A 27963-nucleotide genomic window follows, 5' to 3' on the forward strand; every position below is an offset into this window, starting at 1 on the left:
AAAAAGATATGTTTATTATTTTAACATTCTTTTTGCTAGAAATATTGGTAGTAGGATAATCTTCTGCTTCGATGGGTTTAAAGCCCAAATGGACCCAAACACTGCGATCGAAACAGCAAAATGGGTCCGGCCCAATCTTACACTTTGGATCGGCCCAGAGGATGTGTGCTCACCGGAGTACTCGCTGCTGCCCTTGCTCGTGGCGCCGCTCCCGGGGCCGGTGGTGCCCAGATCGCCGGAGGCGGAGTCCGACGCCGCTCACAAGGGGGCAATGTCCCGCGCGGCCGGTGAGGTGGTCCGATGCGACTCCGCGTGGAGAGCCCCTGCGCTGGTAAGAGGGGATCACTCCGCATTTACACCACCGGAGGAAGGGGGAGGAGGGCGAGACTGACTGATTTGGTGGGTTTGTGTACAGTTGATGCCCGCCGGAGTCGCCGATCGCGTCGGCGGTGAACGCCTGCGAAGAACGGGTGATCGATTCCTTAACTATTCCTGCTTTTTTTTTTTGGTTCGTTTGGATCATACGGCTTACATGATACTGACTATTTGGCTTCAATCTGTTACCTCTGTTGTTTCATCCCTAAATTCATATGGATGCTAATAAATCTCGATAGATATGAAAAATATACATTGATTTATGGATGAATCTAGAAATAACCAAATCATCTCGTAATATGGACCGGATGGAGTAATTGTTTAGTCTGTCCGACTGTCCCTGCTTCATATATCCAAGTAGCAATACTAGAAAGAAATTAGAATTTCAGTTCCGGTCTTGGGAGTCTTGAGTCTTGACAGCTGAACATGTAAATACCTTGAAGTGTTATTGACTTACGGTCGTCTATTCTGTTTAGACTTGAGGCGCTCATCTGTCAAATAATGTGGTATGCACTGCATATATAGTGGAAATGGATGCATCTCATATACATAGTAGACTAAATGGTTATGATGAACAATACTACTCTGTTGAAGGAACCTGAATACTACTACACCATTTATTATTGCAAGATTTTAGGAGCTCAAGTATCTCAGCGTCTGTAGACCTACATAAAAATAGGTGGTCATTATCTCCTGTATGCAATAATATACCTTATTGTTTTTCTCATAATACACATGTCAGCTAGATAGAACTGTAGGCCTGTAGCAATGACAGAACTGTGCATTATTCCATAAGAGAAAGCAGGATTTCAACCACACTGCTCATGCTTGGTCTTCTGCGCCTCTCTTCTTCCAAACATGACACTGCTATCTTAACCACTGTGGCTGCCTGTGAATAGTTGAATTCTCCATGTAGCCTGCAGTCGACAAACTCCAAGAGCCATGATTGATCTTCATTAGCTAATTTCTCTTTGAGGATGTCAACAGTGTGTTTAACAGTAAGTTCCACCTCCTCACCGTCAACCACCCATCCGGAAACCCGAATCCCCTTTACTAACTCAAGAAGTACAACTCCATAGCTGTAAACATCAACCTTACCTGTGATCGGAAGATTTAGAGCCCATTCTGGCGCAATATACCCTCTAGTTCCATGCACTCTTGACAACATCTGTGCTACTCCTCTCTTCAGTAGCTTCACCAGTCCAAAATCTGCAATCTTGGGCTCGAAGTCTTTATCTAACAATATGTTTTCTGGTTTGATATCGCAATGCACGATCCACTCAAGACATTCATGGTGGAGATAGGCCAATCCTTTCGCTACCCCAAGTGCAATGTTATACCTTTGGCTCCATTGTAGCCATGAAATGAGCTCTGATGGTCAGATAAAACCTTGTCCAAAGAACCATTCTCAACAAACTCAGTAACCAAGAGTTTCTGTGTCTTTTCGGCACAAAATCCCCAAATCCTGACCAGATTCATATGATAAACCCTCCCTATGAGACTTAGCTCTGACCTGAATTCCTGTTCTCCTTGGATTGCATCATTTAGTTTCTTCACTGCAACCTTTTATCATCAAGGGTTCCCTTGTAAACCGCTCCTGAGCCTCCACTTCCTAGCTCTTCTTGAAAACAATATGTTGCCTTCTTCAACTCCTTGTAGCTGAACCTTCGGAATTGGCTAGTAATTATGGTGTATCCTTCATCATCGATCTCTGGTCTTCTGCCCTATTTGTTAGCAACCCAGCATCCAACTGTAATTAATGTCACTTCAACTACAAGTAACGTCAATGCAGAGGAAAGGAAGTAGCCAAACTTGAACTTGGAATTGTTACTCCTGAGAAATTGTGATGAAGGATAGGCTTCTTTTTCAGTGGCCACACAAGCATGGAATGGTTCAGAAGCCAATATTTGTGAGTGGGTCATCGCCTTGGGAAATTTCAGATAGAAATCATTATACAGACCTGGGTATTTCCTGCCATTGAAAATCAAACCTTTTATAAAACATTTACCTAAACCCTTGTGATATTCAAAGGCTTGGTAATCATGATTGTCCAAGCACATTCTTTTGCATTGCTTGAGTGTTACTGGTTTGGAGTAGTTCAGATCATACCCATACAAGTCGGTATGTGAGGTCTTTTTGAATAAGAATCCCTGGTTAGACTTATTCTCTGCGTTATTGTTCCATATGAGTGTGGCATTTGCCTCGCGTCTGCATCCTTGGCTCCAGTTCCTTGGTTTAACCATCTCAAAGCCTTCGAGACAAGAACAACGAGGGTCTGGTTTGTACATGCACAAACTGTTTTTACCACACACTCCATGTATTTCACATACTCGAAGGAATGCCATCCAAGTGACTGACCAGTTTCTTGTGGCCATGTTTAGGTTATACATCCTAAGATTTCCATCGTAATCCAGTGTCAACCTCCTCATGACATCCTTCTGACCATGATCAGATGCTACAAAGGTAAGCTGGTCAGTAGCTACAAACCTGCCATCAGAGTCTAGAACCCCATTTCGGTTACTGTAATAAGTAGTCCTTCCATTGTCCCATGGTAAGAAGGAAGGATTTGGCCAATATATGCTACTAGTCTCAGAGCCATTGTATATAAGACTAAGCACATTGTTATTGTCAAAGAAAAAGGTATACAAGCCTGAGTAAGGCAAACCTCTGGCTGACGCAGACACCAGCTTTGTATCTCGAGTCATTGGCTGCGTTGGCAAGAGCGTGTCGGTTGGCGAATCGAAGCTCCTCCAGAGGTGATGACCGTCTGGATCCATGACAACAAGGTTGCCACTGTTCTGAAGCTCTGCACGGCTAGCACGAGTGGACGTCGTGTTCGTGCTCCATACAACCGTGCCGTTGTAGTCATGGAGTGCCAGGCTCCCGTCCTTGTGGAAGGTGACCCTGGAGCCCCTGCCATTCACCGGAGCGTCGCGGTTGGCCGTCCACGCGACCGTCTTCTCCGACGACCTGGAGAACCAGACGGAGAAGGTGAAGGCGTTGGTCGCCACTTTGTAGAAGCCACAGGTGAACTCGCCGTTGGGAGACGCCAGGATGGCATCCTGGGTGGAGATGGATGAACCTCTGGCAATGAAGCTTCCTGTGCCATTTTCAGGAGCAACGGTGAGCATCTGGAGGGAGGAGATGATCAGTGTGGTGAAAACGTGGACTCTTCTGATTGCCATCAGAGTAATTCAATATCCGTTGTGTGTGGCATGGTACGAGGCTATATATTATGATCTATTGTAATCGATTGCTGTAAATTAGCATCAGATTTTGGAGCAAAGAGAGCCAGCAATTGCTGTGAAAATATGTGGATCATGTTAATTAATTTCTTGATGGTATGTGACTAGACGCGGCCAATCAATTCCTTAACCCCGTCGAGGACGGCGTGGCCGAAATTGTGTTAATTAGCAGCTGAAAAGCACGCCATTGATTGCAGCCTGTTTAATTTTGGTCGCTTCTCCTGACTGCACGCGTCGTCGAGGACGATGAGCGCCCTGTTCAGCACGGCGATGGTGCTGCATCCATGATCCATGTCAAGCTGAGCACGACCAGCAGAAAGCACTGAGCACTTGCAGATGAAGCCGAACCATATAGGGGCTGTTTGGTTGTCTGCATCTAGCCAGGCCCGTATCTGATGCAATTCGTTCATGTTTGGTTGCCTGAATCTCCTTCCCAGCCAGGTCCCGCACATGCAAAAAATACCTCCCAGCCAGGCCGAGCAGAAACGCTCAATCCGAGCTTCGCTGGCCGGCCAGGCCTGCCGGATGCAACGCGTTGCACCCGCACGTGCATATGGGGACTATTTGGTTGCCTACATCTAGCTAGGCCCGTATCTGCAAAAAATGCCTTCCAGCCAGGCCGAGCAGGAACGCTCAATCCGAGCTTCGCTGGCCAGCCAGGCCCGCCGGATGCAACGCTTTGCACCCGCGCGTGCATATGTAGTTTCGTCGTGCGATCTGGATCAACCGGTCAAGGACGGCACTACTGAAGGCAAAGAAGTTGCGACCGTGAAAAGATGATCCTGGCCTTGGATTGGAATCATTGGATGGCTAGGCAGAGGCAGGCGACTTCCAAGTTGATTCAACGGTGTACAGTACATGCGGTGAATAAATTTTCTGGGGGAAAACCAAACGACAAATTTATAAACAAAGAATAATTTATAAATAAAATTTTTATATACGTATTGTTATTGATCTAAAATCAAAGGCTAGAAAATAAACTATGATAAAAAAAATTAAAATTAATTTTAAATTTAAGGTTGAGAATTTAAATTTTAATTTATAAATATAAACGAGAAGATAATGGTGGAAGTGCTCGCTGCTCACTCAGCTCTACCTGTGCGGTGCCGTTGAAATGGATGACCCTCTAGCTAGCAAGCAGGAAGGTTTTTTCATTGCTTGCCAGAGCATTGGTGAGCATGAGAACTGAAGTAGGCGCAGGCTCTCATGGGCATGACAATGGCCGATTGCTTTAATTTTCATCAAAATGAAAGTGGTATGCTGAACTCCACTGGATATGTTAGCGATGGGTTCATTGGGTTGTCATTGGTTCGATAGTCCTGTTATACCAAACGCACTCTGTCCTCTAATATAAAAGATTCTAACGTCTGTTTTTTTAATCTCTAAAGGTAAGGTATCTATGCTAGTACTTATCACATCAATTATATCACATTTAAAATTAGTTTATTTTACACCAACAACCATCTACTATCTATATTAATGAGTTACTATAGTTATTTTATTTTATTCTTAATTTCTTCGCGGTAACATTTGAGGATGACCGTAGGGTTCATCCTCATCTTTTCATTAGACCTATGCTTTTAATGTTGGGAATAGTTCCACATCATATTGGAAGTTTAGTGTGAGTGGCACTGACTTAAAAGGGAGTGGTCCCTCACCTCATGAGCTAGCTTTTAGGGTGTAGAAAGGCTTTCTCCCGGTTAAGCCGGCGTCTCCCCGGTTTTGGGTCAACAAGTGGTATCAGAGCTAGGCCCACGGTCTCTCTAGTGCCGTGCACACTCGGGTGGTGTAAGTCCAAAGTCTAGTGAACCACGGGTGTGAGGCTTGTATGTGCCTATGTGTTGGGCCGGTCAATGGACCGCAGCTGTGAGACCTGTATGTGCTCGTGTGTTGAATCGGTCAGGGCTAAGGGGCACCAATATGTGACGGGAGAGATTGGTAGGAATAGTCCCACATTGGAAATTTAGAGGGAGTGGCACCAACTTAAAAGGGGAGGGGTCCTTCATCTCATGACTAGCTTTTGGGGTGTAAAAAGGCTTTCTTCCGGTTGGGCCAGCGTATCCCCGGTTTTAGGCCAACATTTAAATTTTCAACATGTACTTAAAGTTGATTTTGAGGTTTTTATCTTGGTTTATTTTTCAGCTTTTTAACTTTTAATAGTAATTAAATAATTTATTTAGCTTTGAAAATGATACAATAAAACTCTGTATTGTGATTAGATGTTTTATGCATTGTTTCGTTGAGGTAACTGGCCTTACAAATAGAGGAGGAAATTGACTTCTCCTTTTCCATGTGTCACGGGGATGCCCTGTTGTTCCCCGATGAGCGCCACTTCATCTCCCAATGGCCATGTGTTGACCTTTTTCACTGTCCAATGGTACCGCGAGCTCATTGGTTGTTGCCTCCCTTCGTGCGAGGCTCGTTGACTGCCGCTACATCCTCTCTTCTCACCGGGAGAGAGAGGGGGGAGGGGAGGGAAGGAGGAGGAATCCATCGTATTTTAATTTTTTTAGCTAACTATAATATTATGTAAACACCACATAAATGACATGAAAAAAGACTACGTCAACATACATATAGATGCCACGTAGAAAAAAAATCATCATCTAGACCGCTAGAGATAGTAAAATATGCTGGTCCGATACATCTGATAGGCGATTTACTCGGCTTTACATCTGAGCGACAGCTCACGCCTGAACTATAGATGAGGGAGGGACAATGAACTTTTTCCCTCTCTTTTATCCCTTTTTCTTTCTTTCTGCTGCTGTGGCCTTAAGACCCAAACAGGCCCAAACATTTCAATTTAGCAACACATGGTCCGGTACGCAATCTGGACCAAACAGCATTGACACTCGGATACGTGTTCTCTCCATCCATATCGATATCTGACACACGCAAGCTAGAAAAACAAAGCAGATGGATTAGGTAATTAGCAGGGTTCGTGTTACCGTACAAACCGTGGTGTCACACTCTCACAGATTCTACATGGTAACAGTAAGAACCGTGATAAATTTAAATCAAAAAATTTGAATTTAAAGCCACGTGGTTTGCCGTAACCGCGGTAACAACGCATGAGAACGGCGATTACCGTGGTTACTCGTACGGTTTTTTAGCCGAAACCGCGGTTACCGTAAGAAGACCGTGGGTGTGATGTCAAATGCAAAAAAGACTTTAAAAAATCTAAAAAATACATAAAAAATAGGAAAATATTTTATGACTATATTTAATTATGACATAGGAAAATAGGACATATTATAGGGAAAAGAAGGAAATTTTCACATAACCTTTCCTAAATACTTGATATTACAACATACAAACATACACCGTCATATTACTCTTCACCAAATAATTCACAGCAATAACAAGTAACAACAACTTCATTTTGATTGTTGTGTCACAACTATACCTACTACCTATTATTATGAATAAAAATATTATGTATGTACTAACATGCACTTATAATTTTTTTCTATACATATTTTCCATATATTCATCGTTGTATATTTGTATTTCAATATTATATACCCTAGTGTCGAGTGTAAATTAATAATGACTCAACACAAAATATCCTTAATCATCTTCCTATGAAATATTATTTGCAATAGACTATTTTTTAATTTTGTTTTCTAAAAATCTCGTTTATGATTTTTAATTACACCGAAAAAATATTTTTTTCATGAATTTCTTTGACAAAACTATACTATATATAACATATATTTGTTTATTAAATTTTCTTAAATTTAAACTCGGTTACCGCGGCTTACCGTAGCCGTGCCTCCTCTGCGGAGGGCTCGGTTACCGCCGGGTTTCAGTAACCCTGGTAATTAGAGAAGAATCATATCGGAACAAAAAGCTGCTAAACCAATAGCACGAAATACATGTGAAATGGAAGAAGTAAGGTCCGATTTAGTTCTGAGTCTTTTTTTTTTAACATCACAATCGAATCTTTAAACACCTAAATAGAGCATTAAATATAAATAAAATAAAAAATAATTACACGGTTATGTAAGAAATCATGAGACGAAACTTTTGAGCCTAATTAGTGTATGATTAGTCAAAAGTACCACAGTAACCTATATGTGCTAATGGTGGATTGATTAGTCTCAAAACATTTCTCTCGCGGTTTCTAGGTGAGATATGAAATTCGTTTTTCATTTATGACCGAAAATCACTTTCGACATCTAACCAAACATACGACAGAACAACTTAAATTTTTTTCACGAAATAAACACACACAGTAAGATGAGATTGCTAGAGAAGATTGAGGTCGTGGAAACAAAAATAAATAAGACTCGCTCTCTTCAGTCTTACTCTTGAGGCTATTGTTTATATAATAACAAGTAGGTTACTAATCCAGTGCGGCCGGGATGGTTCAATCGAACGGATCAAAACATGGATAGCCTATAATCCAGTGAATAACCAAATCACAGCTAATGGTGACACTTTTATATATACTAGGATTTGTACATCAGAGAAGACAGCATTTAGTAGACGAATTTTACACGAATGCCTAATACTTGGTTAAATTCCACTTACTAAAATGGATTCAGTTTTCGCGAATGAGACGCAAAAACGAAGAGGCCGCCACCTAATCAGACCGAACGTCTAGAAAATTAGTTTATCGGGTTAGAATTCACTGCTTAATTTCTAGGACCATCTTAGCTTATCGGGCTCAAAATTCTCTTGCTTAATTTCTATGACAGCTGCCTCAGTTTCCGCGGATGAGACGCAAAAACTATAAGGGAAAATGGAGCCGTCGGCCGCCACCAAATCAGAGTATCAGACCGACCGATCCGTCGGCACCACGAGCCGCGCGGCGTCGAGGTGCGGGTAGCACCGGAGCGCGACGCCCCTCATGTCCTCCATGCCGCGCTCGTACCCCTCCTGCGCGTGCGCCGCCAGCTACCGCCTGTGCTCGTCGGAGCGCAGGTACTCCTGCACCGCCGCCGCCTTCGCCGCGGCGAGCTCCGCCCGCGCCTTCTCCTCCAGCTCCGACCTCATGGCGCCGGCACTGCGCTCCTGCTCCTGCAGCTTCTCCTCCAGCTTCAGCGCGTAATCGAACGCGAACGACGCGTAGTTCGCCGCCTGCGGCAAACGCCATGAACAAGTGAACGCGACGTCGTCGACGACGACGACGACGATTCTTGCGGTTTTGCATCGACGGTGTGTGGCATGGAGGTAGCGAACCTGGAGCAGTGAGACGTAGCTCGCCGCGACGACGTCGGAGGGGTTCGCCGCCGGGAACTGGCGCTCCCGTGACGGCGTGACGATGGTCTGCAGCAACTCACGCGCGGCCATCCATTCGGGCGTGTCGCCGTCGTGCTTGTCGGGCACGTGCCCCGGTTTCCGGTCTTCGTCGCACGCTGCCGGCGTCTGCTCCGAGAAGCCCGGAGGCGGGGAACACAAGCCACGGGAGGAGGTGGCGGCGGCGTCCCCTCTTTCGCATTGGCCTCTGCATCAAACTTCCTCTTCTTCCCGGACGACGGCGTGTCGCTCGCCGGCTCGGTCTTCACCTTCTGCGCCGTCATGGGCGCCTGCGCAGCGGCCGCCTTCTCCGCCCGCATGCTCTTCATCGTCTCAAAGACGGATGGGTCCATCTCTGCAGGAACACGACGGAGTAATTTCTCTGCAGTGCCAGGTTATGCTCGCCAGAGCCAGGAAGTGTTCGACATTTACCTTTGGCACTAGTAGAACGAGAAGGCGGCGGCTGCGGTGATGCAGCGGTGAGGTTGGAGGAGAATGCCGCGGCGAGGTTGCTCTCACAGAGATACCTCCTGAGATCAACCACGGTGCGGTGCGCGGCCAGAAGCTTTGCCGCCAGTTTCTCCTCCCCAGTGGTGAGCACCGGCTCGGCGGTAGCGATCTTGGACGGCGGCCCGCCCCAGTGCACTTGGCACGGCCATGGCGACGGCGAAGACAGGAAGAAGAAACCTTCCTTCCATCCTTTGATGTGCTTAGGCATCCCCGTGAAGAGCATCCCGGCAGTGTCCTTGCCCCGGAAGTGGTACCAGCCGCTCAACTTGAACAAGCACAGCTTGAAGAAATGCCGGAAAACGGCGAGCGACGGCGGCACGCCGGCGTGGTAGGAGAGCACGAGGAAACCGGCCATGGCGCGCCACCCATTGGGCGCGATCTCGGCGGCGCGAGGCCGAAGTGCCGGAGCACCTCGCAGACGAAGGGGTGCAGCGGGACGCGCATCCCGGCCTCCAGCGCCTGTGCGTACACGCACACGGCCCCCGGCTGCGGCGCCGAGCACGCGCGCAGGTCGCCGGCGGGGCGCGCGGTGAACTCCCTGGGGACGCCGTACTTGTCGCAGACGGCGTCGACCGCCTCCTGCGTGAGCAGAGACGAGGCGATGCGGTCGGAGACGGAGCTCGGGGGCCGTGGGGAGCCGTCGGCGCGGCGACGGTCGGGGCCATCGGAGCGAGCGGAGAACGCGTGGGCGTCGATGATCTCGATGGAAGACGAGGAGGAAGAGGCCGCGGAATGCATCGCGTTTTCTGCGAGGGAATCGATCAAAGAAGCAGGCAAAGGAGTGGGTAGTGGTACTGGTAGCAAGAGGAACCAACCAATAACGCGACGGACGGACGGACGGTTTGTTTCCCGAGGCACCTGCTGCCGTGTGACAGCGGCTGTGAGGTTCTGATTTCTGCCCTCTGCCCGTTCCAGTTTGGCTGGGATGGAACGAGATCACAGGGGTGTTAGTCGGTGAAATAAAATGTTTTGCCTGTCTGATCAGATGTCGGCGGAGATTTTTAGACATTAAAAACAAATTTCACGGCTGTAGTTGAAACTAATTTGTTCGTCATTAGCGTATGTGGGTTACTATAGCACTTATGGCTAATCACGTACTAATTAGGTTCAAATGATTCGTCTCACGATTTCTCACGTAACTGTACAATTAGTTTTTCATTTTATCTATGTTTAATACTCTATCTAGATGTCCAAAGATTCGATGTGATATTTTTGGGTGAAAATTTTTGGGAGCTAAACAACCCCATAGTTCTCAAAAATTTTCGCCAACATCATATCGAATATTTGGACATCTAAGAGGTTGTTTAGATGGGGCTAAACTTTTTAGCCTCATGTCACATCGGATGTTTGAACAGTAATTTGAAGTATTAAACATAGACTAATAAAAAAATAATTTCATAAATGAGTGCTAATCTACGGGATAAATTTTTTCAGCCTAATTAATCCATAATTAGAGCATATTTACTGTAGCATTACATAGGCTAATCATAGATTAATTAGGCTTAATAGATTCGTCTCGTGAATTAGTCCAAGATTATAGATGGGTTTAATTAATAGTCTACGTTTACTATTTATAATAAGTGTACAAACATTCGATATTAGCCCCTTGTCCCAAACAACCCCTAAATAGAGCATTAAACATAGATAAAATGAAAAACTACGGTTATGTGAGAAATCGTGAGACGAATCTTTTAAGCCTAATTAATCCGTCATTAGCACGTGGGTTACTGTAGCACTTATGGTTAATCATGGATTAATTAGACTCAAAAGTTTCACCTCGCGGTTTACAGGCTAGTCATGAAATTCGTTTTTTCCTTCGTGTCCAAAAACCTCTTCCGATATCTGATTTAACATCTGATGTAACACCTAAAAATTTTCATTTCATCCACTAAACACCCCCTTGACTTGGATACGTGTAACTGTCTCCGGCTGGGATGGAGCTCTTGGGGTTCATTGATCATCGTCGATATTAGAGCAGGTACAATAGCAGATTATCATGTTTGTTTTAGGGATTTTTTAAGTCTCCGTCACATCGAACGTTGGACATTAATTAGAAGTATTAAATATATATTATTAATAAAACTCACCCTATACTCTGGAGTATTCGCGAGACGAATCTATTAAGCCTAATTAGTACATGATTAGCGAATGTGATGTTATAGTAAATATTTGTTAATCGTGAATTAATTAGGCTTAAAAAATTTATCTAATGAAATAGCCTTTATTTATGCATTACTTTTGCTACTAGTCTATATTTAATACTTCTAATTAACATCCAAACATCCGACGTGACAAGAACTAAAAAATCTCTGGAACCAAATAACCCCTAAGACACAATGTGTATGACAGGTAGGACCAGATATTAATAATATAGTAGATAATTATTGTATAAATTGACTATTAGATTGATTATAAATGATTTGGAGTCAGCAGTTGCTGTAGTATTGAGAGCTCTTACTAGTTGGTCAAACGAAAATATCCATGGGCAAGATGAGATATTTTGTCAGCCTGAAGACCAACAGGGATTACGTATTCTCAAGTTTGGTTTTGAAAATAAGATAGACATAAACATGTCACCATATCTAAAATCTTCCAGGCAACTTTACCTGGCGAAGGTATCTTTTTGGGACCAAGTTGCTGGCTTGGAATCATCTTCTACAAGGCAAAATCATCGGTTCAGATCATTACTGCTGTTATGGGCAGTTATAACTTTTTGGTCAATTTGACTGTGCAAGAACGATGTGGTGTTCGAAGGAAAAAACTATTCTCATTGGCTTTGGTCGTTGGTTATTCGATATAAGGCTAATTGGATTAAACATAGATAAAATAAAAAACTAATTGCACACTAGCACTTATAGCTATTTATGGACTAATTAGGTTTAAAAGACTAATATATGAACCCTACGACCTGTGGGGCCCACCTATCAATAGTACTACATTGCAGAGGCAGTTCTACGGAGGATGTACGCCATGCAACTTCGTGGTGCAGAGCAGCAGGGCTCTTATGTTCTTAGCAGAGACCTCTGCAGTAGCACCTGCTACTGCAGAGGATCCCATCTCTGCTTAGAGCAGATTTCTCCTCTACGTTGACAACCGACATTAGAAACCGAGATTGGAAATTTGTGGGGGCAATGTGCTGTGTATAGACGGTGACGGAGTGGCAGGATTCGAGATCGATAGACGCGCATTGGCATGCAATTTGCACCCCTCTTTTGGCCTGTGATTATAAGTTAAAATTTGAATTTTTAATCTTTAATTTAGATTTTTTTTAAGTTTTTCACCGAAATTTATTTTATAGCCTTGACCTTATATCGCTAAAAATACGTATATAAAAGTTTTATTTATAATTTATTTTTTGTTTGTAAATATATTATTTGGTTTTTTTCATTAAAAAAGTCAAATAATCACCCTATCGGCTATAGCAGAGTGCACCGCGTTTGCCCCTGCCTAAGTTAACTTATCCCTTCTCATTTTTCACATGCACACTTTCCGAAATGCTAAACAGTGTATTTTTTGCAAAAAAATTTTATAGGAAAATTGTTTTAAAAAATCATATTAATCTATTTTATATTTTTTTCAATAATTAATAATTAATTAATTCTATTATTACGTTAACTTATCCTTGCCACCCGAACGCGGTGTGCTCCAAAATTTTTGCCAACGAGTAATCAAGTCCACGCGACCCCCCACCAACGCATCACGATCTGACCAACCCAAATTCTGTACTGTATCAAGTACTCTAACCGCCGTTTCCGCTCACTGACATCCCGGCCCCACCTGTCATCCCCCGCCCGCACGCCTCCTCTTCCAAGATCTTTTTTCACGCATTTTTTATTGTTCTTAGTTTTTTTTTTCTCACATGATTATTCTGCCGAGGAATCCCACTCCACCGCGCTATATAAACCACGCGAGCGTCGGCGCGTCGGCGGTGAAGTCAGTCAGGCGAGGTCGAGCCGGCGACGGCGAGCGAGAAGAGCGGATTGGTGCAGCTGCTGCTAGTATCTACTCGGGGATCTCTCACGGTCGAGATGGCCGCCGCGACATCCGACGCGGCCGCGGCGGCGACCAATGAGAGCAGCGGCGGCGAGCAGAAGACGCGGCACTCGGAGGTCGGCCACAAGAGCCTCCTCAAGAGCGACGACCTCTACCAGGTACCCGCCTGAATGCTCCGCCGTTCAACTACATCATCTTCGCCGTCGCCGCCGCCGCCGCCGCCGTCGTGATGGTCTGAGGTGTTGCTTCTGCAGTACATCCTGGAGACGAGCGTGTACCCGCGGGAGCACGAGTGCATGAAGGAGCTCCGCGAGGTCACCGCCAAGCACCCATGGTACGGACGACACCATGAATTCCCCCTCCTCGATCGTCTTGGCCCCCGAATCGGAGCTCGTCGAGATCGCTCGCTGGGGCGGCGCGTGTGTTTGATTTTGCGCTCGGTTTGATTTGGGTGGATCGATGGATCGACGTGTTTGTGGCAGGAACCTGATGACGACGTCGGCGGACGAGGGGCAGTTCCTGAACCTGCTGCTCAAGCTCATCGGCGCCAAGAAGACCATGGAGATCGGCGTCTACACCGGCTACTCCCTCCTCGCCACCGCGCTCGCCATCCCCGACGACGGCACGGTCAGCAACCAAAACCCTCGCCGGCCTCCCTCCCGATCACTCCCCCTCCCAGATCTGGCAAGCAAAGCCCCAATCGAACCATCGATCGCTCAGATGGAGCATTAACTAACGCAGATCTTGGCCATGGACATCAACCGCGAGAACTACGAGCTGGGGCTCCCCTCCATCGAGAAGGCCGGCGTGGCGCACAAGATCGACTTCCGCGAGGGCCCCGCGCTCCCGCTGCTCGACCAGCTGCTGGAGGAGGACGCCAACCATGGCGCCTTCGACTTCGTGTTCGTCGACGCCGACAAGGACAACTACCTCAACTACCACGAGCGGCTGCTCCGGCTGGTCAAGGTCGGCGGCCTCGTCGGCTACGACAACACGCTCTGGAACGGCTCCGTCGTGCTCCCCGCCGACGCCCCCATGCGCAAGTACATCCGCTACTACCGCGACTTTGTGCTCGAGCTCAACAAGGCCCTCGCCGCCGACCACCGCGTCGAGATCTGCCAGCTCCCCGTCGGCGACGGCATCACCCTCTGCCGCCGCGTCAAGTGACACGCACCGATCCCGAGTCACACCGGACGCGATGAACTAGTCATTTTATTATAAATTACAGTATATAAATTAAATACTTTTTGTGTCCTATTATACTGGTGTATTTCTCAAATTCAAATTTATCTTATAAAATGTGTATCTGTGAAATATTAGCTGTTACATTAAGTATCTCGTATTTAAATCTCTATTCATTTTACGCTTAACTTCTTCTCGCTCCATATAATTTTCTTATTTAATGGCAATCATTTAAATTATTTTTTCATGCAACTAATGTCTCTACGGTGCTAAAAATATTTTTATATTAAGAGGTAGGGTTTACCATTTTGGCATTTTTTTTGTTTTCTTAGGTAATTTGCAACATAATGGAAAGTGTTGTCTGATACGTAAATCCTGAGACAATAATACGGTTCCATTATAAATTGACCTGGTTTTTGTTAGCTTGTGTTGCGTGTGAGAACGGTGCTTGCTACCAAACAAATTGGATGGTTCTGTTTTGTCGTCTTGCCCATGCTAAACTTTTGGCAGCATTAGTAAAGCAGTTTTGTTTGTGTTCTGAATGTTCTGGGATTGAGGCCCCTTAATTTTGAATCAAATAATATGTAAAGAAATTTTATACGATTCGAATTCTATAGAAAATGTTCCTATGTGTCAGATTGAAACGAAGGATTGGGGGTTTTCAAAATAAGGAATGACTCAATGTAAGTAGATTTTTAGTATTCATACTACACATAAGGATTTTTCAGCATTAATTTTGATGGACAAAATCCGTACATTTTCGGCCAATGAGATGTTTGGAAAGAAAATCTAAACAATTTTGCTAAAGAATAGGAGTATATCTCTTTTACCTTAGTTTTTGCTAAAGAATCTAAAAATCATTAGTTTGGGATGAACTGATGAAGTGAGTATCAATAGCTGAATTCTTCGGTGGTTTGTTGACAATGACAACTCTTTCGAGCTATTTGCTGCAAGTAGCTGGCAGGGCTACTTCAAGTGATTTAATTCCGAGTCTCAAAGTCTGAAATCTTAAGTAAAGGCCCATTTAGTTTTCAATTATTTTTTCTAAAAACATCACATCGAATATTTAGACATATAAATGGAGCATTCAATATAGATAAAAAACTAATTAATTACACCGTTAGAGATGAATCATGAGATGAATCTTTTGCCTAATTAGTTCATGATTAGCAATAAGTACTACATGAACACACATGTGCTATTCTTCAATTTAGTGAGACTATAATACTGCATGGGTTTCAAATACAAGCATTTCTGTTATTTTTTATTTAGTACATATTAAAGTAAATACCAATAGATTTTTTAGTCATTTCAGTTATTTATTTTTGAATTAATTAGATTCTCTTCCAAGCATGTGACTGGGTTGTAATCATTGGAATAATTAAAATCATATGAATCAATCCATAAATGTTTATATTATGATAAAAAAAATTAAATCATAGAAGTGCTTGTATTTAAGAAGGGAGGGAGTAGTACACAAGTAAGGCAAACAAGTTGATTACCTGAGAAATTGTCTAAAGCTCCAAACAGTACCTATGGTGTACCGAGGTGATCATGATTTTAGTCACGAATATTTTTACTTATATATGTTTATTAAAAATTAACAAAAATATATTTGTGTTTTTAAACGATAACACTAAATCCCAACACCTAGCTAGTGAGCGATATATATATATATATATATATATATATATATATATATATATATATATATATATATATATATATATATATATATATAGTTAAATATCTGAATTATCCGATATGACAAACGTCTGTTGACAGCTGTTGCACAAACGACTAATGGAGCTTGTCACATTTGCAGGCGATCCTTTCAATGTCTATCTACTTAGCGTTATGGGGGCGCATGCGAAGTGTTTCCGCTCACGAGCAGAGAGAGAAGGGACGATTTTGCTGATGGCTCCTTAGAGAGCGAATAAAACACTCACTAATAGGCGTTATGTGCCGCCTTAAAATTAACAGCCCACACATGTTTGCCATGTTAGATATATCGTCCGGTCAATATATGTTTTATATATATCGACCACTAGCTACATTGGGTCATAGTTTTGCAATTTTTCAAACAAAAAAATATTTTTGTTAATTTTTAATAAAAAAATCTTTTAGTTAGTCCTACACTGCTAGTTGAAATGGGCCTCATCTGGGCAAGAAATGGACAGTTGCTTCCCTCTTGTTATCCATGGTGACCTACATGGAAATAATTAGGGTTCTTTTGACTTTTGCTTCATCAGCCAATTAATCAACTGCTTAACGCTCGCGCTCACGGAAGTGTAATAGACCATGCCTTTTCAGCTTATCACCGTATTGTTATGGTCAATTATTTTTTAAGATAATAGAATTCATTACGATCCTTACTTCAGATAAACTACAACCAACTATCATGAATTATTTGTAACATGCTTTTAAAAATATGTTCCGTCAAATAGAAATACTCCCTCTAATTTTTTTAACGATGTTGACTTTTTTATCTACGTTTGATCCTTCATCTTATTTCAAAAAAATTATATAATTATTGACTATTTTAATATGATTTGATTTATTATTAAAATTATTTTAAGTATTATTTATAATTTTATATATTTAGACAAAATTTTTGAATAAGACAAATGATCAAACGTAAATTAAAAAGTCAATGATGTAAAAAAAAATGAAGTACTAATATAATTTTACTCTGACGTGATGGTTGACATGTAAACCGATGTATACAGCACCTAGTATATATCAACCGCCAAGTATGGATGAACAGAACCAATAGATAATGGGGTGATTATTTTTTCATAAATAAAGCTAACGATGTATTTGTAAATAAAAAATAATTTTATACATATTCTTATAGGTCTAAAAGTCAACACTAGAAAATAAATTTTAGTAGAAAACCCAAAATCCACTTTAAGATTAAAAAATTAAAATTAAATTTATAAATATAAACAAACACGAAAAAATAAGGTTGAATCTTATTTCGCGTCAGACAAACGAAACCCCCACCTATCGGCCACCGCGAACTGTCCATGGCCGAGTCAGAGAATTTAACTTTTTCCTACTCTTACGAGTGATAAAAATAGACTTGTCACTCTATATATATAATATTATGTTGATCTTCATAAGTAGACATGATAAATTTGTTATCAACCCTCGTAAAATCGTGAAAGAGAGACACCCCTCCGCACGACCGATGCTGGGAGCCAGGGACGGCGCACCGTCGGGTAAAGCGAAAACTGCACCGTCGGGTAAAGCGAGAACGCGCACCGGCGGCTGGTTAACCCGACGGATAAAGACATGAAGCGGCTTCTGCTAGGACAGTTCGACCGCAACTTCTACAAGAGTTGGGTTCGTGTCCTTGTCTCTCTCACAGCCATACATGTTTCTCAACGCTCGGTTGGCGAGATGTTTCCATCACAGAGAAATGTTTTTCAAAATAAAAGATCGAAATGATGCATTCTCGTGAAGATAATTGTTATTGTCTGTATATTAATGATGAATTCAGCTGCCTAAATGGGCCTGATAAGTCCATAAAACTGTCACGAGTATTATATATGTACACATTTATTCTGTATTTCTGTGTATTAAAATGTACAGGTGAAATGTACACAACACGTCAACACATCAGCGCGCACACACACAGAGAAGGGTCTCGAGAAAAATAAAACAAATCAACGCAACGCAAGAATCAAGAACAGCACGAGTCCCTTTCATGAATCTTATTCGATTCCAGGAGTGAATCATTCAGGAATCATTTCCCATTTTACCTTTATGAAGTGGATGGGCAATTGGCAGGTCGCTGCTATGGTTGATGTCACTTCAGCTTCAGGAGACCTGCACGCTGGCATTGAGGACCTGGGTGATGGACCTGATCTGCAGCGCCGGGCTGATGGCGAGCAGGCCGGCGAAGCTCTCCGGCGGCACCCTCATGCCGCCGACGTTGATGGACTCCAGCTTCCGGCAGCCGCCGACGAGCGCCACCAGGCCGGCCTCCGTCACGTGGCGGCAGCTCCACACTATGATGCTCTGCATCGCCAATCCACAGCGAAAGTCAAGAGGGCACCGTGCAAGGTGACTTGATCAACTCCATTCTTTAACTCGTCTGTACGTTTTGTTTTTCAATGTTTTCTTTGTACTTAACTTTTGCTTCTACTCTACAGGTAATCTAGACGTGTGGATGATTATCACTGTGCAGTTTTCAACGCTAATGACGATGCTAAAATGCTACTATATCACAATGTCCTTGAGTAAATTTGCTGCCCATGTAAGGGTGATTGTGATGGCTTTGTTATAGTGAAATCTTATGTGCAGTAGTACATTGAGACTTCCCTTTTGAAAAGAACAACAATGAGGCATTGGCTGACGTAGAGAGCGGGTTATTTAATCCATTTTCCAAAATTTAAGCATGACAGCCTAAATAACTACGGCACTGCATCTCTCCTTATTTTCTGAAAAGAACTACAGCACAGTTTTTGTGATAGACGCAGGGGTGATTTTAAGCAGAATTATAACAGCATCGATAGCCACTAATGCAGCGATTGCATACATATCCTGAGTCCTGACCACCTGAACCGAGAAAAAATATCAATCGCTAACATCATTTGTCTACTTCAATTCAAACGGCAATCCATGGCCAATCTGCCACGGCTGTCAGATGAACCAATCATTTTTCACCCATGAAATGACTCATTTCCAAATAACAAATACTGTAAATGCATTGTACGTGATGTAGATATACAGATTAGCAATTCACTCCTACTCTTCTAGGACTTTTTTCAGGTGTTACTTTGCCAAGTTTAATTTGCACAAACATGATAGTTGTTTTGAAGTTATGGACTGAAGATCTGAAGAGAACAAGCGTACCTTCAGATTTATACAATTCTTTGCAACTGCATACAGCGATTCGTCTGTGATAAAAGTTCCACCAATATTCAGGTGCTGCAAAGAATGGGCTCTTGAAACCTGCAGGGAAGTTTGACAAAGCTATTGTTTGTGACACAGCAGAGATGCCCTTTGGTAGTGCAAGGTAAAAAAATATGAACCCACTGTTTATTGCTGATAAACAAATGGGTTAATGGAGATCAAATATGATTTAGACTTTACTATGCTAAAAATTGAATTCATTTTCTTCACTTCCTGGATATGAACAGTGCATTATTATTCTGAATGAAAGCAACAAGTTAACAATGCATCATGACAACATCCTACAGCTCTATAAATTCCTATCCAAATCCTTCTTCTACACTATGATAGCAATAGCTAGTAATCAATTATCAATTGACATGCCATTGAGACATCTAAGACAGTCATGCCAAAACAATGACACAAAGCATAGCATGATCATCAGTGTCCCACAAATAAATATGATCATCAATCAAGTTGCCAAGTCTCGGACAGAAAACACAGCACAAGTTTTGCCTCTGCTCTCCATATTTCCAAGTCTGATTGCTTAAAATTTTATCAGAGACAGGACAGGAGACACTGTCTTCTCGACCAGAAATTCCCAAACCTTAGTTACCGGATGAACATAACGATCTTAAAAAAAAACAAAAATTTCAACGGGCTTTTAGGTTAAGTAATTTACCAGCTGGATGACGCCATTATCGGTGATCCCAGCCAATCCCCAGAGAGATATTGAGGTCAGGTTCTTGACGCACTCGGCGGTGGAAATCCTGATCAATCCTTGATCGGTGATCTGGCAGCCCCAACAGCTTCGTGAACTCCAAGAACGGGGAAACAAAGTTAGGTAAAGATCGGAATTCGGGAGGCAGCAGGCAGGAACAAGAAGTTTTGCTTTGGCCTGATCGATCAAGGTTGCGAGCAAGAACCAATCCGGCTTACTCACATGTCGAGGTCGCGGAGGTTGACGGCGGCGCGGACGAAGCGCGCGGTGGAGTCGTCGCCGGTGCGCTGCCCCGCGAAGCTCATCCGCCGCCGCCCCGCCAGCGACCGCTCCACCGCCCGGCGCCACCGCCGGCTCACTCCCCCCGCCCTGCAGCCGATCGACGAAGCAAGCAAACAAACATGTCAAGGTCAGGCCACCGCCGCGTGCGCGTCACCCAGAGCAGAGCAGACGTACATGGCGAGGTCGTGGAAGGAGGGGAGGAGGGAGAGCACGTGGGCGAGGAGGTCCGCCGGCAGCCGCTCGACGTGCGGCTCCTCCTCCTCCGCCGCCGCCGTCACGCCGGACCCGGCCACGACCACGACCACGTCGCGGTCGCCGCCGTTCCTCTCCATCGCCGCCGTGGTCGCCGTCACCTCCACGGAAAGGCGAGGGGCCGGGTTTGCTTATACTGCTCCATGGTCGCCATGGCTCACGTGAGCGTGAGCCTGACGCGACGCGACGCGAGAGGGCGCGCCCATCGCTTGGAATTTCGCATGATCATGTGGACATCCTCGCGCCATCGAGCCGCCCACCGAATACGCCTTTCTTTTTTTTTTCTTTCAACGAAAACTTTCAAAATTCCCGCACAAATTAGTTCAAATTTCGTTTGAATTGTACCGATCCTTCCCGATTCCAATGTAAAAAAGAGGCCTTGCTCTGTTCGTTTGGATTTTTTTATGAGCTAATCGCCCTCCCAAACCGTTTAAACGGTATATTTTTGTTTTTTTTAAAAATTGCATATAAGTTTCTTTAAGATTTAAGTTTTATACCTACAATTTTGATCGTTCAAATGATTCCAAACCCAGTCATTTAATTGGAAAGGGAATACAATAATTTCAAGATTCAAAAATTGATCAATGAAATAAACCAAAAAGAATAACCTATTGACCTTACTCGAGTACTCCCTCATTATATACCGTTATTGATGTTTTGGTACACGTTTAACCGTTTGTCTTATTTAAAAACTTTATGCAAACATGTAAAATGTTAGTTATATTTAAATATATATTTAGTTATAAATCTAATCGTAACAAAATAAATTATGATTATATATTTTTTAAAATAAGAAGAATAGTCAAACATGTAACAAAAAGTCAACGGTGTTATTTGTTAAAATCGGAGGAAGTATTTATTAAATAACCTAAAAGTTATGTTTTGAAACGAAGGTAGTATATTTTTCCAATTTGTTGTAATAACTAAATACTCTCTCCGTCCCACAACAAACCAATTTTTCAGTTTTTAATATAATGTTTGACTCTTCGTCTTATTAAAAAAATTTATGAATTAATATTTTTGTTTTTATTAGATGGTAAAACATAAATAGTATTTTATGTGTGTATTTTTTTAAAAAAAATTTCAATTTTTTTTTCAAAATTTTTAAATAAAATGAAATGGAAAGGTCGTCTAGGGACGGAGTGAGTAAGTAATCATGTGCTAACGAGTAACACATTTTACGTGCCACCATGAACTCAGCCCAAACCGCTTGATCAAACCTGGGTCAAGTTTAGCTGGGCCCATGAACTTGTAGGCCCACTCATCCGGACACCTGTCCAGGCCGGTCCATGTAAGGGGCTCCAAGACCTGGTGCACGCAGCCCTGGAGGCGAGCCCCACCAGATCCCCTTGGACCGGTTCCATCGTCTCGGCCGTGGACCGGCGCAACCCCACTCCTCCCCCCGCACGGCGCCGGGCTCCGGCGAGGCCGCCGGCGTGTCGTGTGGGGGCACGGCAGGCTGAGTAAGAAACGGTGGAATCTCGCCCGTGCAGGCGTGCACCCGCTCGTGCAGCCCAGCAGCGAGGGGTCATCTCCATCGGCCTCACTTCTCTCCCCCTCGCTGCTTCGCTAGGGTTTGGCGCCTCCTGCGCGCGCTCAGGTCGTCCTCGCTGCGCCCTCCTCCGCCCGTCGCGCCCTCCTCCCCTCGTCGCCCTCCTCCGCCCCGTCCTCCTCCGCCCGTCACCCTCCTCCGCTGCTCGCAATCCTCTGCCCCGCCCTCCTCTGGCCGTCGCCCTCCTCCGCCGCTCGGCATCCTCAGCCGCCCCCTTCTCCGGCCGTCGCCCTCCTCCGCCCGTAGACCTCCGAAATCCTTTGCAGGCAATTATTGGTGAGATATAAATATAAGTTTCCCTGTTTATTTTGTTGGAAAATGCTAATCCAACACCAAACATTCATTTGATTACATTGCCCAATTTTAACTGCAACAATGTATGTCTGCTTGACGGGTTCTGTAGGCAAAGTACCAAAAGTATGATATCATTTTTTTTACTTTGACAGTTGACGACTAGAATTTAATATAAACTGTTGATTGGTTAGAAAAGATGGCAGGTTTCCACATTCCAGGGTGTGGAAGTCAAGAACAATTTAAATCAAAACGCATTGCTAAATAAATATCTGAATTTGCAACTGAAAAATGTCAGCACACTGCATAATTATGTAAATCACCTGTTGATTGTGTGATTTGTCAGGTTTAGCTTGAACTGAAGAACAAAAGAAAAAAATCCAGGACAGGAATTGCCTGCTAGTAGCTGCAACAATGTATGGAGTTATGATGTTATGACTGTAAATTTTTCATCTATTGCTTTGTACATGGAGTATAGGATATGCTGAAGCTGTAAATTTGAAAGAGGGGAGAGGGAACATGACAGAAATACTTGATGGGTTTTGTAACAATTCTGACCTTGATATAGTTAATACAATTTCTGAAAGTATAGCCTTTCTCATATTATTGCTGATATGTCTGGCCAGATGTATTTTCTTTTGCAGAAACATTTTTAGTTGTGTTTGACTATTGTGTATGATGCTGAAGATAGGCTACTTTATGTTTCTGTCAACTGCTGGGCATATTATTGTAAATTGTCTCTTATCTTATTATTAGTTATACATAATCTGCGTAGATCAACAAAATATTTGAGTGGGAGTGAAGAGATGTTGATTTGTTTTAGCCTTTTAGGTAGTCAGATCTCATTCGGAACATCATCTGTCATTTGTTTGCTTGTTGAGTTGATGTAAATTGTATAGATAATATACTGTACTGGAAGTGTGTAACCTAGTGTCATTGCCTTTTTCAACACATGAGATTTCAATTCTCACCTTTTAAGCCATAACTTACAGATTGCTTGATAATTGGCCATAGGACTTTGTATTTCACGGATTGTCTCTGTTTTGAGGATCACTGCTGTTTCATTACTCCCTCGCTTATATCAAACTGTACTTTTGGCTGGGTGAGTTGGCTGAGGCCCCTTTTGGCATTTTCTTTCTAGCAATTTCTAATTACTGTACAACTCCACACATTCTAATTTGTTATATTTGTTCATGTTTCTATTTTACCATATAAGAAAGTTATGCAACAAGTTGTTCATTTCATTAATTATGTAAAAACTTTTCAAATTAAAATTAATTTGAAAATTTAATCACTGCACAACAGTAAGCACTTTGCAGAAATTTTCATTGGAATGATTCATGCGGTAACCTTACCATTCAACACAAGAGTTGACTAAACTTAGGTCAAAATCATCCAACCAAACACTATCTTCTGGATACAGCATTCAGAGATACAACTAACCAAACAGGATTTCATGTCATCTAGGATAAACTCATACAGACAACCAAACACAACCAATTGTATGAATCTAACCAGGCTGAGAGCAACCATGCTAGAGGATATGGGCTAGGCTGGGATCATACAAGTAACCAAACAGACCCTAAGTAAAGGCAGTGCTAAGGAATGCTGCCACTTTGTTTGTGCTGAATTGTATCCCTAGTTCCACGATATTGTTTATATTATAACGGTTTCTTACTCAACGTTGGAAAGGCGCATCTCGAAACCAGTCTGATGATCAGTGAAACCAGGGGATTTTCCTCTTTTTCTTTCTCTTGGCCAGGAAAACCAATATACTTGATAGTCCAAAATTGCATGGGGCTCCAGTTAAGTGGATGAGTGAGCATCCTAACAACTACCCAGTACTGCCAGTTTAAAATAACCACGTTGCATTTGACATCTAATATAGAGTGCGGCATTTAATTGCGACGATATACTGCGTATTTCTCCTTTCCTATTGATTTTGTGTTTATCTTCGTATCTGTGGATTTTAACTGAGAATATTCTCTCCCTTTTTTGCAGCAGTGTGTGGAACTACCTCTTATGTTGTTTATGCAAATACTTATGCTCACTTCTTGATTAGAAATGGACAGCAGCCGAGATTCTGAAGAAGAAAGGATTCAAAGGAAGGATAATGGTGAAGAAACAGAAAATGGGGAAGATAGTGGAAGTGCCTTGAGCCTCAAGGATGTTGCCAATGAGCTTCTTGGTTGTGTTGTCCATAGTGAGGAAGAGGCATACAAATTGTATTGTGACTATGGGCATAGAATTGGTTTTAGTGTCCGGAAGGGTAAACAGTCATACTTCATTGGCACAAAGAATATTCGTACAAAGGATTACTACTGCTCAAAAGAAGGGCTTAAGTATGATGAGCCTGTTACAGAAGCAAATTTTAACCGCCCAGATACAAGAACTAATTGCAAAGCAATGATTCGCTTTAGAGTTGATGAGAAAGGACGCTGGACAGTAATACGCTTTACTCCCATGCATAATCACCAGTTAGCGAAACCTGGGGAAAGACACATGTTGAGATCTGCGAAGTCGCTTGCTGTTGGAAAATCAGGTGTCATAGATCCAGCAACATCTACAGAATCACATTCAATAAATGGTTTATCTCATATGATAGAAAGTGATATTGTGGAGCCTCCTGGGTATACTATAAGGGATTGCTACAATCATGTGAGCATGCAGGGTATAATGATAATTGAGGCAGGAGATAGCCAAAGTCTTGTGAACTATTTCAAGCGTAGAACCAGTGAGGAAGGTATGTTCTATTGGGATGTTCAAGTTGATCAAGAAGGTCGTATGACCAACTTTTTCTTCAGGGATGCCAAAAGTAGAAATGATTATGATTGCTTTGGAGATGCTGTTATATTTGACACAACCTACCGCACAAATAAATATAGCCTGGTATGTGCTCCTTTTGTTGGAGTTAACCACCATTGGCAGAATATTGTTTTTGGATGGGCATTCTTGTTAGATGAGTCCTCTGCTTCCTATGTTTGGTTATTTAAATCATTCCTCGAGTCAATGGGTGGCCGGTCACCAAAGTCAATTTTCACTGATCAGGATGAAGCTATTGTGCAGGCAGTTGAGCAGGTTTTTCCTAACACACAGCATTGCTTTTCATATTGGCATATTCTGAAGAATGCACAGTCTCAATTGGGCACGGTAAATACCTCTCAAACATTTCAAAATATGTTTATGAAGTGCATTCAAGGACCTGACTCAGAAATGGAGCTCGAGGAATCATGGGCTGCGATGCTAAATGAATTTAAGTTACAGGACAATAACTGGCTTAGTGACCTTTATAGGACCCGCAGTAGATGGTGCTCAGCATTTAACAAAGATACTTTTGATGGTGGGATCAATTCATCTCAGTGGGGGGAAGTCTCAAATAATACACTCAATGGAATTTCTGATGAATCTACCTCTCTTACACGATTTGCCCTTTTACTAGAAAAGGTTGTCAAGGCCCTACGTAGAAATGAATCCGAAGAGGATTTTCGCTGTAGCCAAACTGCTCCAGTTCGTGCGATTAAATACAGTACAGTTCTGAAGCAGGCTGCAGAATCCTACACACATAAGATCTACAAATTATTTGAGGCAGAATTTCTAGATGGTTGTGGAGCAACTTCATGCCATGAAAGTTCTTGCGGTGGAAACTTGTTGAGGTTTGAAATTACTATGCAAGGGAGGGGTTCAAAAGTCTGGACCGTTCTTCTTGATACCTCCACTATGGAAATCTCTTGTGGTTGCAGAAAGTTTGAAAGGATGGGTCTTCTTTGTTCACATGCTCTGAAAGCCTTCAGCTTGCAAAATGTGGACACAATTCCTGAAAAGTACATTTCAAAACGATGGACAAAAGATGCCAGGAGAAGCATGTATAAGCTTAGTCAAGATGATTCAACACAACAGGAATGCACTGAGGCTGAACTTGCATATCGCAACCGGGCGACGCAGTATGCATGTAGCCTTATAGCAAAGAGCCAGGAACTAGAAGAATCAAGAAAGATATTCTGGGACACCCTTGAAACGGGAGAGAAAGCACTTGATGTTTTCTTTGAAATTAGAAGTTTGCGTAATCAAACTGCAAAAGATGTCAGTAAAAGGGACAAAAAGAAGAAGAAATCATCTAAAGAACCAAGCGCAAGTGAGTAGCAAACTTATTCCTTCATGCTTGTAAAACACCATTTTGTTAAAAGATATATATCCTCTCCATGCAGAAAAAGCAAAACAAACCCCAGCAGCTTCCTCATCTGTACCTGTACTCGCTCAACCTAATGAGCACCAGTTTCAATCTGCACAAGATGCTCAGGGTAACACAACAATTGGAAGACCATTTTACTATCAGGTACAAGAAGTATGTACTAGTAGCTCTTGTTTCCTTCTGGCATTTAACTGGTCTTACACCAGCATTCTACATATTTTGCAGACCTTCTCATCTACCCCAATGCAACCAAACCAGATCTACATGCATCCAAACATGCACACGATGCCTCTTTGTGCACCACAGGTATTATGGTCGGCAGACTGGCCTAAATTTTTTTGTTTTATCTGTTATTCGAGTTGATCATTTCCGATGGATACATGCGATTCCGGGACTAAAGCAAATAAACTTTTACAATGTTTCTAAGCAAAACAACTGAACTGAGAAGAAAATGAATCTGACCCATGCAAAACATTCGTCGATGGGGGCAGTCAGAAGAATCTGTGAACTTATGGTCCTTTATTTACACATGACCAACAGGATTTCTCAGCATATTCTGCAATACGTCCCAATTCGAATTTTGGTGGTGCAAAGAATGTTTGAAGGACAGTAAAGTATACAGTTCCTGGTATGTGCACCATTTGCATACTGCTATTGCTGCTGCTATTGTCAGGATGATTTTGCTCTGCATATCTAGGATGGTAGGATCAAAATGTAGCTCACTCACATTTTCTCAAATATTTTGGGCATCTTAGGTATGCATTTTTACGGGGATTCAAATTCCGTTCATTGGAGGAACCAACCTGTGCTGCACTTCAGACCTTAAATGCAGTATCACTCAACTTCCAGGAATCCACTAAGGTGCCTTTTGGAAAATGCTGTCTGGACATGAATGCAGCCAACCACCTGGATGAATTTTGTCGACCTTTCTGGAGGTTTGATGTTGCTTTTGCATGTTAATTTCTGGCACACGACTGTTGATGGGTCTAGCTATTCTTCTGGCCTTTGACGTTTCTGTTTTGTTGAAGTGGAATCCTAGGGTAAATTATCCCATTGCTACGCAATCTTTTTTACATAGTAATCTCAATTAGGTATAGTTAGTAATCTCAATTAGGTGATTGTAGGCTTGCATGTAGTAACTGAGTATGTTGTAATGTGGGATGTACAGGCCAGGAAATTTATCTATGAAAAGGTTGTAACTGAGAGTAGTCATTAGCTATTCACA

The 27963-nt window shown here is 42.8% G+C and overlaps 3 protein-coding genes and 2 pseudogenes across 9 annotated transcripts; 2 read left to right on the top strand and 3 right to left on the bottom strand.

Moving 5' to 3' along the window:
- Positions 1–871: 871 nt before the first annotated feature.
- On the bottom strand, positions 872–3683 carry LOC102713744 (annotated as a pseudogene).
- A 4305-nt stretch (positions 3684–7988) lies between these two features.
- On the bottom strand, positions 7989–10257 carry LOC102710030 (annotated as a pseudogene).
- A 3028-nt stretch (positions 10258–13285) lies between these two features.
- Positions 13286–14763, top strand: LOC102714018 (caffeoyl-CoA O-methyltransferase 1). Its single transcript, XM_006655761.3, has 4 exons — positions 13286–13525; positions 13622–13701; positions 13850–13994; positions 14109–14763. Exons 1-4 carry the CDS (start codon positions 13403–13405, stop codon positions 14532–14534), a joined length of 774 nt encoding a protein of 257 aa, XP_006655824.1. The 5' UTR covers positions 13286–13402; the 3' UTR covers positions 14535–14763.
- A 3349-nt stretch (positions 14764–18112) lies between these two features.
- Positions 18113–20884, bottom strand: LOC102710312 (F-box protein At5g67140). 2 transcript variants are annotated; one of them, XM_040524760.1, is made up of 5 exons: positions 20629–20884; positions 20395–20541; positions 20134–20260; positions 19413–19511; positions 18113–18575 (listed from the first exon to the last, which is right to left on the bottom strand). In XM_040524760.1, exons 1-5 carry the CDS (start codon positions 20784–20786, stop codon positions 18375–18377), a joined length of 732 nt encoding a protein of 243 aa, XP_040380694.1. In that variant the 5' UTR covers positions 20787–20884; the 3' UTR covers positions 18113–18374. The 2 variants fall into 2 exon arrangements, with proteins under 2 accessions (XP_040380694.1, XP_040380693.1); XM_040524759.1 differs by having other exon boundaries at positions 20134–20269.
- Positions 20885–22061: 1177 nt separating this feature from the next.
- LOC102714295 (protein FAR1-RELATED SEQUENCE 9-like) lies at positions 22062–27957 on the top strand. 6 transcript variants are annotated; one of them, XM_040524995.1, is made up of 8 exons: positions 22062–22534; positions 22896–22965; positions 23542–23651; positions 24551–26681; positions 26755–26882; positions 26964–27044; positions 27279–27366; positions 27494–27957. In XM_040524995.1, exons 4-7 carry the CDS (start codon positions 24614–24616, stop codon positions 27339–27341), a joined length of 2340 nt encoding a protein of 779 aa, XP_040380929.1. In that variant the 5' UTR covers positions 22062–22534; positions 22896–22965; positions 23542–23651; positions 24551–24613; the 3' UTR covers positions 27342–27366; positions 27494–27957. The 6 variants fall into 6 exon arrangements, with proteins under 6 accessions (XP_040380929.1, XP_040380930.1, XP_015694162.1 ...); XM_040524996.1 differs by having other exon boundaries at positions 23564–23651; XM_015838676.2 differs by lacking the exon at positions 22896–22965.
- Positions 27958–27963: the final 6 nt, after the last annotated feature.

Source organism: Oryza brachyantha, chromosome 6 (assembly GCF_000231095.2).
Source record: "Oryza brachyantha chromosome 6, ObraRS2, whole genome shotgun sequence".
Classification (NCBI taxonomy): Eukaryota; Viridiplantae; Streptophyta; class Magnoliopsida; order Poales; family Poaceae; genus Oryza; species Oryza brachyantha.

Bases quoted from the DNA above. Each gene is read 5' to 3' on its own strand.
- LOC102710312 (XM_040524759.1), bottom strand. From the start codon at position 20,786: ATGGAGAGGAACGGCGGCGACCGCGACGTGGTCGTGGTCGTGGCCGGG. The intron at 19,512-20,133 runs GTAAATTACTTA...ACTTCCCTGCAG, and splicing joins ATAATGGCGTCATCCAGCTG to GTTTCAAGAGCCCATTCTTT. The intron at 18,576-19,412 runs GTACGCTTGTTC...TTGGCGATGCAG, and splicing joins AGAATTGTATAAATCTGAAG to AGCATCATAGTGTGGAGCTG.
- LOC102714018 (XM_006655761.3), top strand. From the start codon at position 13,403: ATGGCCGCCGCGACATCCGACGCGGCCGCGGCGGCGACCAATGAGAGC. The intron at 13,526-13,621 runs GTACCCGCCTGA...TTGCTTCTGCAG, and splicing joins AGAGCGACGACCTCTACCAG to TACATCCTGGAGACGAGCGT. The intron at 13,702-13,849 runs GTACGGACGACA...TGTTTGTGGCAG, and splicing joins GTCACCGCCAAGCACCCATG to GAACCTGATGACGACGTCGG.
- LOC102714295 (XM_040524995.1), top strand. From the start codon at position 24,614: ATGGACAGCAGCCGAGATTCTGAAGAAGAAAGGATTCAAAGGAAGGAT. The intron at 26,682-26,754 runs GTGAGTAGCAAA...CTCTCCATGCAG, and splicing joins ATCTAAAGAACCAAGCGCAA to AAAAAGCAAAACAAACCCCA. The intron at 26,883-26,963 runs GTACAAGAAGTA...CATATTTTGCAG, and splicing joins GAAGACCATTTTACTATCAG to ACCTTCTCATCTACCCCAAT.